General features: G+C 44.6%; 1 protein-coding gene across 2 annotated transcripts in view; it reads right to left on the bottom strand.

The window, feature by feature from the left end:
- The window catches only part of LOC132382131 (arf-GAP with coiled-coil, ANK repeat and PH domain-containing protein 3-like), a 365,516-nt gene that overhangs the window by 117,721 nt on the left and 231,229 nt on the right, over window positions 1-16,566 (bottom strand). For both annotated transcript variants that reach the window (XM_059952024.1, XM_059952025.1), the window contains exon 5: window positions 7,623-7,681. In XM_059952024.1, coding sequence (XP_059808007.1) covers window positions 7,623-7,681 — 59 coding nt within the window. The remainder of the gene's footprint in view (window positions 1-7,622; window positions 7,682-16,566) is intronic.

Raw genomic sequence — 16,566 nt, 5'->3', positions numbered from 1 at the left:
GCAAGGATGTTGTTGAAAATTTTCTTGGCAACTACAGAGCACCAAACTTTGTGCAGGTGGTTGACAACGTGCTTCAAGCATTCAAAACCATGAAGTGCACCATGTCACTAAAGATCCATTTTCTGTATTCTCATTTAGTCAACTTCCTTGCAAATCTTGCCGCTGTCAGTGACGAGCACGGAGAAACAGTATCAGGGCAACTGGAATCCATCAATGCTGGCTGATTATTGTTGGACACTTCAGCAAGAAGCCTCAGACAACACTTGAGTACAAACAAAAATCATCAACAGAACACTTTTAGCTTAGTTGAACTATTGCAAAGTGTCAGCACTTTTATGTAATTAAACGCATTATATGCAATAAAAGTTAATTTCTTGTTTCTCCAATTCCTACGTGACACAAATAGCCTGAAATTATATTTGTGCTCAACTTCAAGTGGTCTATCATAAACAAAGAAAATTTCTGAGGAAGTAGCAAACTTGCAAAACAATTTGCTGTCCAGTGTTATTGGTCTAGGTAGGGGCTGAACAAATATTGCTCTTTCTTCCACGTCACCCACCTTCTCAATCATTGGAACCTATGCACATAGCTCACCTTAACAATCATCTTGATAAACCATTCCACAAATCTCTTCCTTGGTCTGACGGTTCCTTCAGACCCTTCTTAGCAAAGACACTCAAATTTCTCCTGTCCCTTCTGGTACATGAGCCTTCCACCCCGGAGGCCAATGTGTTTCATTAGAGGTGGAAAATTACCCCCCCCCCCAAAAAAAAAGAATCCCTGCCCATTCTGCCCTGATATCTCTTCTGCAGGGTATGGATGTGGGAGAGAGGAAGGAGCAGAGTAAAATCTGTAAGTGTAAGGGTCTACTTTACCAAGGTTCAAATCTCAGTGCTGGCCACACTGAGCTTCTTTTCCAATATCTTTTATTAGTTTCTACATAGAGAATTACAGAGTACAAGAGAGTGTATATCAGAGGTCAGAAAATTTTTTTAAAAAACACCAGTTACATTATATCTGTTCATAATAACAATTACATTACCCCGTATTCATTTAAGTTAATCAATAGTTATATTAAACTATACTAATTTATTACAAAAGAAGAAATATCTAACCCCTACCAAGACCGAAGATGTTTATTAAGAAAAGGTAAGATACCTTCTCATATAATAAAAGTTAATAATAGCCAACATCTGAGTTTAAATAACAAATTGAAGGTTTTGAAAATAATTCAGAAAAGGTCCCCTCAATGTTTGAAAGTCTTGATGAGATTCAGAAATTGAACAACGAATCTTCTCTAAATCTAAACGTGACATAACGTCACATAACCATTGAGTAGAAGGAAAATCGTCTTTCTATTTAAACAAAAGCGTCCTCCTAGCTATAAGAGAGCTAAAGGCCAAAATATGTAAATCAGATACCTTCAGCTTAATATCTTGTCCTGCAACAATACCGAATAGGGCCGTCAGAGGGTTAGGCTTAAAATTGACTTTAAAAAGTAAGGAAAATGTTCCTTCCAATATTTTTCAAGATCCGGACAGGACCAAAACATATGAATTAATGAGGCTTCTCCATTATTACATCTGTCACAGTAGGGAGATATATCTGAATAAAAATGAGTTAGCTTATCCTTAGTCATATGAGCTCCATGTACCACCTTAAATTGTATGAGGGAGTGACGAGCATGTAACCACCCTGAGCTTCAAGTGTCAGGGGAAGCACTATGGCTACAATTACTTCAAAGTCACAGTAAATGACCGGAACCTAATGAGGATGGTTGTGCGGAGGGATCTTGAGATGCAACCTTATCGCTCCCTGGAACTAGTAATACAAATGCAGGTGGTGGTGAAGAGGTCACATGGCAAGCTTGCTGCCTTTAGTCGCGGTGTTGAGTTGGCAAGTCATGCTGCGGCCGCATGAAAACTTGTCTAGGCTGCATTTGGAGTATTGTGCACAGTTCAGGTCTCCACCTTACAGGAAAGACCAAAAGGGTCTGGAGAAGGTCCACCAGGATTAGGGAAGAATATTAGCCATAGGGGTGGAGGAGGCTACAGAAGTAAGGTGGAACAGGTCCATGAAGGTATGGATAGGGATCTTAAGATGTCAGACCTGCAGTAAATTTAAGATTGTGAAGATGGGATGCAGGATGAATGGGAAATGCGGGATGAATGGGAGGTGTTGGATGAATGGGAGATGCCGGATGAATGGAACGTGCCAGATGATTGGGACGTGCCGGATGAATGGGAGATGCTGGATGAATGGGAATTGCCGGATAAATGGGACATGCAGGTCAGCAGATCAGCGGCAGAGATTGTCAATGCCCTTCCCATCACATTGGCCTTAATAGTTCATTTAAGGGGCCATTCCAACAGGCTTCATTACTTGATAAGTTGAGGATACGCCACAAAATTCTAATTGTGGCCAACAGTCCTTTGACCGATAAGCTTGAAACCTCGAGTGAAATTAGCATACAGCAAAAGGGCAGAGGTCAATGCCCCTCCTCATTAGCTGCCGAGGCACTCTCGGTCAATGCAGTGCTGTCATGGTAACGGCCGTCTTCCTGGAAGCATTGATTTGATTTGCTTATCAGTTGATTCAGGATATACAAGCAGATCAGATTAAATCAGCCACGGTGTATTCCTCACAAAGCACAGAATTAGGTGGCGCTGGGGGAATGATCCCTCCAGTTTCCCATATACTCAGCTGGATATTAGTGGTGAGAAAATGCTCTCTAGTGTTAATAGGAAAATACTGCATTGACTAACACGAATTCTGAAAGAGTACTTCTTGATACAGATGATACCTACCTATGGGGGACCATTTCAAAAACAGGAATGCTATGTTAAAGTCTTGCAGTGTACTTTATTCCAAATATAAAGCATTACATATTCCTTGACTTCAAAGTGGAGGGAATGGAGCTCCCAGGAATGTCAAACCTCATTCGGTCTCCCACCATGTTAGGTTCGTTTCCCGGCTACAGCCTGCCAGCAAAGCCAGAGAGGCTTTCAAATTTTCTACGTTTTCAAGACACTTCTGCATATTCATTCTGAAAATACCGGTTGATTTTTTAAGTGCAAAGCTGCTCGACGGTGCACTGGTGTAGATGGCCCAAACCTCGCGAGGGGAGCATTATCGGAAATGACTGACGCCCGGTCGGGGGGTGTGCCTCGACGATGGGGTTGCCACCTGACCAGCGTGGGCGCTGGTGGGACAGCCGGTCATCCAAAGAAAGCTCCAGTAATAGATTTAACCCCCGGAGGGGAAACCAACCCTACCCTCCAAACCTCCTCAGTACCGGCTGCTGGTGAACCCTGTGAAGGACCTTCAGGCAGGGACTGGACTACACTTTAAATGGCACTGCACATAACCAGGAGCCTCTCAGCAGGTACCCAGAAGGAACTACAAACTCTCGGAGAGGTCAGGAGGGTGCAGAAAACATCCAAGCCATCTGAATTTTCACACTAAAGGTTAAGTAGCCCTTGCTGACAATATCTGTTTTATTCCCTTTTCTTGCCACCTCTTTTCACATTGTCCTCTGTCTCCACGGTTCTCTGTTTTCTAAGGTTAAAACACGCTCAGCGGTTCTGTACCTGAGGAAAGAGTGGCCGCTGAGTGTATGCTCGTGGCCCTCTGCAGCCCATCCATTTCAAGATTCAATGAGTTGTGCGCTGAGAGATGGCCTCCTGCACACACCACTGCTGTAACACCTGGTTATTTGAGTAAATGTCTCCTTCCTGTCAGCTTGAACCAGTCTGGCCATTCCCCTCTGACCTCTCTCATTAACGAGGCGTTTTCGCCCACAGACCTGCCGCTCACTGGATGCTCTCTTGTTTCCCGTACCACTCCCTGTAAACTCTGGCGACTGCTGTGCGTGAAAATCCCAGAAGATCAGCAGTTTCTGAGATACTCAAACCACCCTGTCTGGCACCAACGATCATTCCACTGCCAGAGTCACTATTCTGATGTCTATTCTTCCCTATTCTGATGTCTGGTCTGAACAACAACTGAACCTCCTGACCATGTCTGCATGCTTTTATGCATTGAGTTGCTGCCACATGATTGGCTGATTAGATACTTGTATTGACGAGCTGGTGTACCTAATAAAGTGGCCACTGAGTGTAAGTTGCAGTAAAGGAAGAACCTTATTCAATTAAGTTCCTTCAGGTTTCAATTATTATTGAAAAGTGAGCTTCACATTGTAGCCAGTGTGGGAATGGGACGCTAAATGCTTGTAAAACTTTCCTTCGACAGTCTCACTTGAAGTTTGTAGAGTCACCTTTAAGAATTGACTATTCCTGCCAGGTGGCACCTTGGGAACCACATATCTCATACACACTGTGCCGGAGAAGAGAAATCTGTGAAGTTTGTTGCCCGCAGTTACGCGAGGTGTCAGACCCAACACCTGACGTGCTAATTTAACTTTCCAGCCTTCTGCTCCTGTGATCTGATCCCACCAGGAGCAGCAGCTTCCTGTTACCTTTGCTCAGATGACTCGTCCACCCGGCCTCCTTCAACCCGTCCAAACCTCCGCTGTCCGCATTTACCCATCCCCTCAGAGTCAGGCTTATCGCCACCGACTCATGGGACACGAAGAGTGTTGTTTTGTGGCAGCACGACAGAGAAAGGACATAGAATTTCTATAAACTACGAAACATAAATAAACAGTGCAAAAAAAAAATAATGAAGTTGTGTTCAAGATGTTCAAGGGCCGCTATGAAATCCGGTGGTGGAGGGGAAGAAGCTGTTTCTGAATCTATCTGTCTACCTAGGTATCGATCTATCTTTTAATTGATTGATCGATTGATTGAGATACAGTGCGGAATATGCCCTTTCAGCCCTTCCAGCTGCGCCCAGCAACCCCCGATTTAACCCTGGGCTAACCAAGGGACAATTTACAATGACCAATGAGCTTACTCGGTGCATCTTTGGACTGTGGGAGGACCCAGAGCATCCAGAGAAAAACCACATGGTCACAGGGAGAATGTACAAACTCCTTATATACAGTAGCAGTGAGGGTCCTCAAGCCCCTGCATTTCCCCCTTATCTTTTTGTTGACCTCAGACCGCAGCACCTAATCATCATTTCCAAATTTCCCAATAGCCTTGTTCTTCAAATACTCCTCCTTCCAGCTCCTCTCCAGAGTTTAATTACTCTAACATTGGCAGTTGTGCCCTAGCTCTAAGCCTTGGTAATCCCTCCCAAATCTCACTGCCTCTCCTCATTCAGGGGCTCCTTAAAACCTATGTCCCTGAATAAACTTTTATCAGACCATGACCTCCTCTTCTGCCAAGATGAGGCCACCCTCAGGGTGGATGAACCCACACCTTATATTCTACCTCCAACCTGATGGTATGATTATTGATTTCTACTTCTGGTAAACAAATTCCTTTGACCTCTTCTCACCTGCTTATTACTTCTCCCTGGATCCCCTCCTCCATAGTCCACTCTCCTCTTCTATCAAATTCTTTCTTCTCCAGCCCTCGACCTTTCCCATGCACCTGGCTTCACCTATCACCTTCCAGCTGGCCAACTTCCCCTCCCTCCACCATTTTATTCTGGCATCTTCCCCCTTCCTTCTCAAGTCCTGAAAAGGGTCTCAGCCCGAAATATCGACTGTCTGTTCATTTCCACAGATGCTGCCTGGCCTGCTGAGTTCCTCCAGCATTTTGTCTGTGTTGCTTTGGATTTCCAGCGTCTGCAGATTTTCTCTCATTTTTATCTCAGTGCCTCTTTATTTTGCTTGGATTATGCTTCCCTCAAACCCCTGATGTGTTACCACGTTAAAGACACAATACAATCACACGATGCCATTAACAGCGGAAGGGAATGCTTCTCAGGTTTTCGTTCACCAAGGTACACGAGTGGAGCCCAGTGCCGTCCGACTAACTTCCAGCAGGCACGATTCGCAGTGCGAAGCCCAGCAGATGCTCCCTTCAAACAGGAACCGGTCAAAAGAAAGAAGCAGTCTGCCTGAGAATGAGGAGGGAGCGAGCAAATGGAACTAATTGGACACCTGTACCTGAGAGATAGCACAGGCACTGTGGGCCAAAAGATCTCCTTCTGCAGTACTGGATCCCCATCCCCCACAGGCCATGAAGAGTTTCAGCGCAGGAAGAGGAGACTGGAAACTATCTGACCTCTGGGTCCCGATGAAGGGTCTCAGCCCAAAATGTTCCTCTCCATTGATGCTGCCTGACCTGCTGAGTCTCCCCAGCATTTTTCTGAATTTCCAGCAGCTGCAGAATATCTTGCTCTACTGATTACTGCTTCATCCGAGCCTCTCTTATATTCTAGCACAGATGACACATAAAATAAATAGATGCATGTTGCACTAAAATATGACACTATGCATTTTCCTCACCTACTCACTGAAATACTTCTGGGGGTGGGGGAAAACAGATCAGTCCATAAAGACTGATAAAACCGACTGAACAGATGGAGGGAGATATTCCCTCAAATTCTACCAAGTATCATCCAAAGGCTAGCTTGCCGATCGATCCGGGACCGTACTGAAACCCTTGTCGACGGGCTGATCCAACAGTCAGATAGTCCTACCGAGTGTGCGGCGGCCAGGGAACTGTGGTTCCTGAGCTCATGTCGTCACGACGAGTCCTCATCAACACCGGTGCGCTCAATGCCACTCATTCCCATTAACTACCTGGTAAACAAAGCTGACTTTGCAGTGTCTGATGTCTGGGAGGCAATGGGAACACAGGTTTTCCTTTAGCACCAACAGTTCCTGTTCCCTTTGAATCGATTGTTTTAGCTTCCTCTTTCAGAGTCTATGCTCTTTCCTGTTGGACACTGCACCCTCAGAGCTTTGTCAATAGATGTTCTTCAACCATCACAACTAACACAGGCTACCAGCTCTGCAGTGGGAATTTACAGCCTGTCAGCTCCATTTCCTTCTTTAGGACAGTGACTACACTTGAAAGATAATTTCTTGGCGGGGAAATGCTTTGAATTGACGAATTGACCTGAGCTGGTGAACGGAACTAAATATAAGCTCACTTGTTTTTTTCCCTTTTCATTTTCTCATTTCCTTGTGACATTGAAGGAGGCCATTTGGCTTATTGAGTCTCAGAAATCATTCCCATTCCTGCATAATTATTCCCCAACATGCATTTTCCCCTCAGTTCTATGACCTCCCCCGAGATTCTACTATTCTCTTCTGCACCAGGGGCAATGGGTCAATTAACCTACCAACTCGAACACCTATGGAACAAGGGGTAACTGGAGCACCCCATACAGTCACCAGGACAACGTGCCAGCACCACGTGGACAGCACCCAAGGTCAGAACAGAGTCATCGGAACTGTGAAGCAGCAGCTTTGCCAACTTTTTGGGATCCCTTCTTGGGATTTAGCCCAAACCAAGATTACACAAGGTTTAACAGAGCACGGCTCATGTTGAAAGGAGACTGACACAGAGTTGCCTATAGAGCCTCCCGGCTGTAAATTGCCCAGATTCTCACATACTACCACTTCCTGTTTTCTCTCCTGCCCATCAAAATGTTAAAAATGCATAGCTGTTTATCCAGATGCAGGGCACGCACAATAGTTGCATTTTCATCCAGCGTCAAGCAGCATGAAGAGTCAGAGGGGCAAACAGGGATATACTCACTCTTTGACAAAATTATGCAGCTGCATCCTGACCGACCTCTGGGCTTGATCGCAGAGAATCTGGAACACAGAAAGGACTGACCGTTATCATGTGCTTGTTATTGCAGACACAACCTCTGCAATTACTTCTTCTGAAACCAGGACCACCCAGGGAGAGTTTATGCCGAGGAGGTGACATTCCTCCCTGGCACCTCAGCAGCAGACAGATGGTGTTGTTCGGGAAACAAAAGCCATGTGTCTTGGTACAGAATCAGAATCAGGTTTATCACTGACATATCGGAAAATTTGTTGCTTTGTGGAAGCACTACATAAAATATAATAAAAATCATAATAACACACACACACACCGCCCTCCCCACCTTCTTCCCCTCTGCCATCTGATTCCCCAATTCCTAAATGGACATTGAACCCGTGAACACTACACTTTTTTAACATATATTATTTCTGTTTGTGCACGATTTTTATCAATATAAAAATTCCTGAGATGGGTTCTGACTGCCAGCCTGTGCTTTCTCTTTCCAGGAATGAACCCCGCGTGCTCCAATTTAAAAGGGAGATCATGCTCAACTAATCTTTGAATATGTGTCGAGTGGCATAATCACTGGATGTCATCATCGATCTATTCAATATAAGAATACTGTAAGTTATTTATTTATTCACTTTTTTTCTTCTTCTTCTTCTGCATCATGTATTGCATTGTTAACAAATTTCACGACACATGCCGGTGATGATATATCTGATTCTGACATGCAGTGCTAAAAGACAGCAGAAATATTGAGGTCGTGTTCAGGGACTACTTAGAAATCTCATGGCAGAGAGGAAGTAGCTGTTCCTAAGACAGTTGAGTGTGTGAATCCAGGCTCCTGTAACACCTCATTGATGGTAGTAATGAGAAGAGGCTGGTCACTACACGGCTCGCCGGAGGTGTTCTAAATACTGCCCACTATGGTCTAGGATCCATTTCCCGAGTGACACTCGCCTCTGTGTGCCCAGGACTTCCTGAGATGGGTTCTGACTGCCAGCCTGTGCTTTCTCTCTCCAGGAATGAACCCCGCATGATCCAATCTAAAAGGGAGATCATGCTCGACTAATCTTTGAATATGTGTCGAGTGGCATAATCACTGGATGTCATCATGCACTTGGATTTGCAGAAAGCTTTTGATGAGGTCCCACGCAGGAGGTTGCTTAACATGTTGGAGAATTTGAACTTGGGGGTAACATACCAAAGTGGACTGAGAGTTGGGTAACAGTCAGAAAGTAAGTAGGGGTAAGAAAATAAACAGGTCCTTGTAGTTTGGCAGGCTGTGGTGACGGTTTCCTGCAAGGATTAATGCTTGGGTACCATTTATTCACAACCTGTAGCATCAGTTTCACTGTGGGGACCACAAGTAACTTCCAGGTTTACCGATAACATGTTGGCTTCAGGTTGAATGAGTGGGTTACAACATGCAGATGGAGGACAGAGTGGAAGTATGTGATGTTACCCACCTCAGTAGAGAAATAAAACAAATACTTAAACAAAGACAGAATAAGAAACATTGATATTCTAAGAGTCCTGGATCTTCTTGCACATAACTTACAAAGCTAAGTTGTAGCTGCAGCAGCCAATAAGGCCAGCAAAGAGCAAGTGATCTCAAAATTCCTTTGCAACAGAGGCCAAGTGTAGGGATGTCTTACTTCAATTACATAGGGCCTGACTGAGGCCACAGCTGGAGTTCTCTGTATGATTTTGGTCGCCGAACCTCAAAGAGGGTAGTAGTTGTTGCAAAGGGAGTTCAGTGAAGATCCACTGGACTAGTTTCTGACATGGCCTGATGTATGAGATGAGATTGAGTTGACCAACTTTTTACGGAAGATTAGAAGAAATAGTCATGCTTCCATTGAGACATGCAGAATACTTAGAAGGTTCAACAGTACAAGGGAAAAATGTTTCTTTTGGCTATAGAGTCTAGAAGCAGGAAATTATTGGAAAGAGATTCAATTGATAGTTGGGCAAATGATCATTGATATTAAAGTGCTAAAATATAAGGTGTTTTTATTTTCTTTTTATTTAGAGATACAGCACGGAATCGGCCCTTCCAGTCCAAGCCGTGTTGCCTAGCAACCGACCAATTTAATCCTAGCCTAATCACGGGACAATTTACAATCACCAGTTAACCTATTAATGTTTTTCTTTAGACTGTGAGAAACTGGAGCACCTGGAGTAAACCCAAGTTCGCATGGGAAAGAATGTACAAACTTGCTTACATAGGTTATCGGAATTGAACTCTGAACTCCGATGCCCCGAACTGTAATAGTGTCGCATTAACCACCATGCTACTTTGGCAGCCCTTTTGTAGGCATTATGTGGACAAATGCTAAATCTGGAAGAGAATAATCACTAAAGAAATACTTGGGAACTTTGAATGTGAGTACAGAACTGGTTATAACAGGTTTTAAGCTAAATCAGAGTCAAGATGGACCATAAATAATGATATTACCCCCAAATATATACTTCATTCATAAAAAATATGCAATTATAGAAATGGTTTATTTTCAGATATCATAACCAATATATTCACTAACAATATGTCAACATATCACTGATGTTTCATTCCTTTATGTATGCTCCCACCAGTAAAATGTTTGACTGTTTATTACACTGGGCCCAGTAGGGCAAAACCTTTTCCTACAAAGCCCTTGCAAGGACTGCACCAAAATTCAATGCAGTGTGGTTGACAGCATCAACTTCTGGCCAACTCCTTACACGGATAGACCAACAAGTTGCAGGCAGATCAGAATACACCTTTCACCAAGGTGATGATCTCCTAGCACCATTTGATGCTTCTCCGAGAATAGCCAGTAGAGCACAGGGTCCTGTGGTATGAAACTACCCAAGGTAAATCTCAGCCAGATGTGCCCCATTCCCAATCGCTTTGGTAAATGCCAACCACAGCGAAATGGGCAACAGCTCAATCCACCTCACAGCCACCCTGATGGTGCAGTGTGTGTTGGGATTGGGATATGTATCTGGATCTGATGGGGAGGGCCTTTCATCAGCCAAAGAAAGCCCTGCTGCTTATTTGATTTTTGTCTAATTTATGCTTGTGAATGCTACTTATATGATGCCATGTGCCTGTTACGCCTCTAACTGCAAAAAAGTTTTTCATTGTGCCTGCATTTGACTTTGAGCGTTCTGGTAATGCGGCATTCTGCCAAATGATTTGGACAGCCTGCTCAGTGAATCATCAGACCAGATCCACCATCTCCTACTCCTGCAGAGCCTCAAGGACGTTCTGTGCAGGCGACTGTCTGATTTACTTGTCAAAATTTCCCTAAGAAAAATTGTCTATAAGGGGCAGGTGGTAAGGCAAAGTCCAACTAGGGGTGGCCACAAGATACACCTCTTCCTTCTTTCTGTGAAAAAATCTGTACATGATGTCCTTGCAAGCTCAATCCATTTTGGATGCACATTGTAATTTGGAAGAGGTCACAGGTGACTGCCACAGCGGAGGAGTGGGGAATGGGCCAAACCAGCAGCACATACAACAACTCAAGCATCTGGTACCTGTGGAGCAGGCACCTTCTTGTCGTGATCCTGAGGAAGTGTTGCTGCCACATTCTGCACTCCTCTCTCATCCTGCCTCTTCACTCCAGTCCTTTCTCAGCACTCACCCCGACTTCACGAAGCCACATTCCCAACTCTTCAGGTAATCAGACCTGACTCTGAAGGGCACAAGGGATCTTCCTGACAAGTTGCCAAAGGAGATGGCTTTGATTTGCTGCTGGTTTAAATTGGTTGGAGGTGCTGATCAAGGGTCTGAGCAGAAGATGCCATTGTCAACCATGCAAAGGTGGGGGGGGGGGGGGCTTTGACTGTGAGCCCCTTCCCTCCATGCACTGAGATTATCACCTGTATTGCACTGGCACCCTGCATAAATTAATTCAGCAAAAGGCTCAACATTAGACAACACACAAGCAAGTCAGGGGAACGAGGATTCCTTGCCTAATTCTGGATTAGATCACAGACCTTGCTGTTTCCCACCCATTGATTAAGTCTGAGCAACTGATTTAAGTCTCAATTGCAGATTAACTCCACAAAGCCCATTTTGGAGAGCACACCCATCGTATACTTGTATGATGTGTTGTCAAAAGCCCTTTCTTAGTCCACAATGACTAGGCAAGTGTCCATCCACAGGATTTGCGGCCACCTATTTTTCCAGCAGGAATCATAGCACAACAGCTATCAGCATGACCTGTACAGTTTTTGCCACGGTTAGCGTGGTAGAAGGAAGCCAGGGTCACTAACAATCACAAAAGCTTTTCCTTGGACTGCGGGTTTTGTACCACACATGTGTTATGTTCGCCTAACAACCCATACATTACATTGAAAATGGGAAAAATAATCAGTGCTGTCAGTCCCGTAATGTGTGAGACGCCTCTCCCTAGAACGGAAGGCGATTCTTCCGGCCAACCTTCCGAGCAAATTGCAGTGCGTATCCCCACACTTCCTCCCTCAACCCTCAATCCAGTTTCCCAAACACACCCGATACAAAACTCCGCTGTTTCACCACTCGTTCTACCCTCACTATTTCACTTGACACTCAAATCTCTCCAGTCCCTTACCCCAATCAACAACTGACATGATCCAGCCTATATCTCGATCAGGTCGTCAAATGCGTGTTGGGGAATAAAAGGGAAAAATTGTTAGGTTTTGCCCAGAACTCATGATTTTTCCGTAATATATGCATGTTAACATGAAAATAAAGTAATCAATATATTTCTGAGCCGCGAATTCCGGGAATATTTAGCACTCCTCTCACATTTCTTCGCACCCATCTCCAATCCCAACCATCCCTGCGTAAGAAATTATTACTCTCATTATTATTACTCCCATGTCAATGGAGTCATTCCCGACCCAAACTCCTCTGCGCGTTAGAATACGCCCGGTCTCTCCAACCAGGGCTCAGGCTTAGTTGAGTGAGGATCGTTGCCTGGGAAATGGGTGCTGGGTGTGCCCTGGAATGGATTAGTGATCTTATCCCTGAACACTTTGCCACGTTAACGATCTTAAAACACGTTAACGTGTTTTTACTCCAGCGTTCTTTTTCTCTCACGTGCTCCGGAGCATTAAGAACGCGAGAACCCATTCTCTTTCTCCTCTGTATCAAATATCACACAATGGAACATCGTGCAGAACGCTCAGCAATGGGGCTGACTAGAGTTGCCAATTCTAAAACTTTTACGATATTCCTTACACTCCCTTGGATAAGACAGTGAACCATTTGTCACAGTACTGGATTCAGTTTTCCCGACAAGGCTGAATTAGACGCGTCTCGCTCGTTACCCTGAAGTGTGGGAACAGCGCATTTAAGAAAGTTGTTCACAGATTCACATATGCTCTCCAGATGCAATAAATATGTTGTAACCAAATTCGTCCTCCGGAAGGGTGATCACTTATGAAAAAGAATTGCCTTAGAATATTTTGCAAAAAAAAAACCCCGACGGGACAGGGAAAACAAAGAAACTGAAACCTAAGCAGAAGATTTTTGTTGATTATCAGTATTTAAGGGGAGGCTCTATATTGTGCAAATAAACTTGTCTGGAGCACACGCCAGTGCCAGATATGCATTAAATATTTGGCAGCGAGGTAACCATGTGATATCGTATCTGAGCCAAATATCTGATAAATGAAATCCACTAATATTTCCTTTCCAGACTGTTAGCAACTTTAGTGCCTGACACATTAATAACACAAACGACACATTAATAACACAACCCTAGATATAAGCAGTTAGGGGAAACTTGATTCCTTCCCCTCCCCTCTGCTATCCTCCAGCCCCGAGGAGTTGCTTCTCGCCGGGCACAGAGCCTCGGGCATCGGCCCCCATTCGAAAGCACACCAAGGTATCTGGGGCGGAGGCAGTGAGTTCTCCCACGGGGAAGGAAATCAGGCCGGCTTCTCCTGTCTTCAACAACACCCGCATATGTAGATATTCATCTGCTGGCCATTGACGCTGGCAGAGCCCGGCCCCTGTTGCTGAGGCCGGAAAGCCGGATAAATGATCAAACACTGTGTATTTTCAGACCTTCTCAATTTACGCAGAGCTCTGAGTTCCTCTCACCGCTCAGCTGTCTGCCCTTCCGCCTGCTTTGGATTTCATGACTCATCACGCCCGTTATTGCCGGTCAATACCACCTACTACACACTCATTGAGGCCGTGATATGCTGGCTTTGGAGGCGGTGCAGAGGAGGTTCACCAGGTTGATTCCAGAGACTGAGGAGTTAGACTATGAGGAGAGATTGAGTCGCCTGGGTCTGTACTCCCTGGAATTCAGAAGATAGAGATGAAGAGATCTTATAGAAACATATCAAATTACGAAAGGGCATAAGATAGAGGCAGGAAAATTGTTTCCACTGGTAGGTGAGACTCCAACTAGGGGACATAGCCTCAAGATTCGAGGGAGTGGATTTAGGACAGAAATGAGGAGGAACTGCTTTTCCCAGAGAGTGGTGAATCTGTGGAATTCTCTGCCCAAAGAGGCAGTGGAGGCTACCTCAAAAAACATATTTAAGTCAAGGTTGGATAGATTTTTACATAGTAGGGGAATTAAGGGTTATGGGGAAAAGGCAGGTAGGTGAAGATGAGTCCATGGCCAGATCAGCGGAGTAGGCTCCACCAGATGGCTTACTCCTGCTCCTATTTCTAACGTTCTTAGGTGATATGGCAGAAAAACTTTTAAAATGTTGTTTTCTGTGAGATTCCAAGGCTACTTTGGGATTGTATATTTAAGACCAACACTTTCAGCATTGACTAGGAAATGGCTGAAGTATTAAGCATGCTTGGGGTTTGTGGTCTGAGATGGTAGTAAGGGTCCTTGGATACTGTCTTGCCAAAAGAGGAGCACATTCTACATCAGTGTTCCTCTCTGCGCCTTGTGGCGCATCGGGCGGTAACCTTGCGTTTTCCTTAGCATTTTTGTCTTTTGTTTTTGCAAGGCCGAGTTGCTAGCTTGACGCTCAATCCAGCACGGATGAAAAGCGTGCAAGGGGCCGGCCAGATTCGAGCCCAGGACCACTCGCCTCGAAGTCTGGTGCGGATGCCACTACACCACTACACCATCAGAGGTGCCATTTGGAAATTGGTCTTCATTTGAAGGAAGTCAAAACACACACGAAGTTAGTTCATAAGTTAAGGAATTTTGCATGCAGATGGCATTATCCATCTGGTATACATAACCATCCAAATCATCCACCATATACAAAGGAAACATGAATCAGACTAAGATTTGCAACATGGGTTAATATATAATGACGAGAGGATGGCATTTTCTGTTGCAAGCATTAAATGCTCATTAATAATAATTGTATTTTGTTAGTATCCCTCAGCTGGAAAGGCTCCAGTGGACTTTTTGCCAACAGTAACATTAGATCTACAGCTGGCATGCTGCCCACTGTAACAGTGTGTTGATTCCATACACCCTGCTGGACCACGTTCAAAGTTTAAAGTTCAAAGTAAACTTATTATCAAAGAACATACATGTTATCATATACTACCCTGAGATTCATCTTCTTGTGGGCATTCACAGTAAATGCAAAGAAACACAATAAAATCAATGAAAAACCACACACAACAAGACGGACAGACAACCTATATGCAACAAACTATGCAAATATACAGAAAGCAAACAAAATAATGATAATAATAATAAATAAGCAATAAGTACCGAGAACTTGAAGGTGTCCATAGGTTGTCAGAATCACTTCAGTGTTGGGGTGAGTGAAGTCATCCCTTCTGGTTCAAGAGCCTGCTGGCTGAGGGACAAATAACTGTTCCTGAACCTGGTGGTGTGGGTCCTGAGGCTGCTGAACCTCCTCCCCAATGGCAGCAGAGGGAAGAGAGCATGTGCAGATGTTGGGGGGGGGGGGTCCTTGATCATGGATGCTGCTTTCCTGCAACACTGCTCAGTGGTGGGGAGGGCTTTACCCGTGATGGACTGGGCTGTATCCATTATTTTTCCAATTATTTTCTGTGCAAGGGCATCAGTGTTTCCATACCAGGCTGTGATGCAACCAGTCAATATACTCCCACTACACATCTATAGATTCCTGTTAAAATTTAAGATGACATGCCAAATCTATATGTAAACTTCTAGGAAAGTAGAGGCACTGTTTTGCTTTCTTTGCTATGGTACCTCTGTGCCGGACCCAGGCCAACTCCTATGAAATGATAACACCAAGGAATTTAAAGTTGTTGATCCTCTTCGCTTCTGACCCCTCCAAGAGGACCTCCGGTTTCTTCCTCCTATGTTAATAATCATCTCCTTGGTCTTTCTGACATTGAGTGAGAGGTTGCTGCTGTGGCACCACTCAGCCAGATTTTCAATCTCCCTCCTTTATGCTGATTCATCACCAGCTTTGATTTGGCCAACGACAGTGATGTCATCCGCAAACTTAAATGTGACATTGGAGCTGTGCTTAGCCTCACAGTCATAAATTATAAAGCCAGTAAAGCGGTGGGGGGGGGGGGGGGGGGCTAAGCACAAAGTCATGTGGTGCTCCTGTGCTGGTGGAGATCGTGGAGGAGATGTTGTCACCAATCTGAATTTACTGGGGTCTGTAAGTGTGGAAATCAAGGATTCAGTTGCACAAGGAGGTATTGAGGCCTACTGATTATCTTGTCGATGGGACATGGGTATTTCTTACACGATGGTCCCTGTTTTGGATGGAAATCACATTCCCAGTGATGTTCTCATCAATAATTCAGTACCATCTTTACTGAGAAATGCCTTTACCTACAAAGTCTGTAAAATAATGGGCTATCTAGACCACTTAAGAGGGATTGCTCTCCCATGTCTCACACTCGAAGCTTATAAAGATTTGAAGACATCAGAGTTCCCCACTCTTTCCCCGTAGCTCTCCAATGCCAATTCCCTTTGGAAGGATCTTGGCAGGCAATTACAGT

This window comes from Hypanus sabinus, chromosome 27 (assembly GCF_030144855.1).
Source record: "Hypanus sabinus isolate sHypSab1 chromosome 27, sHypSab1.hap1, whole genome shotgun sequence".
Classification (NCBI taxonomy): Eukaryota; Metazoa; Chordata; class Chondrichthyes; order Myliobatiformes; family Dasyatidae; genus Hypanus; species Hypanus sabinus.
Note: the sequence above shows the minus strand (reverse complement) of the source record. Positions and strands in the feature narration are given on the sequence as shown.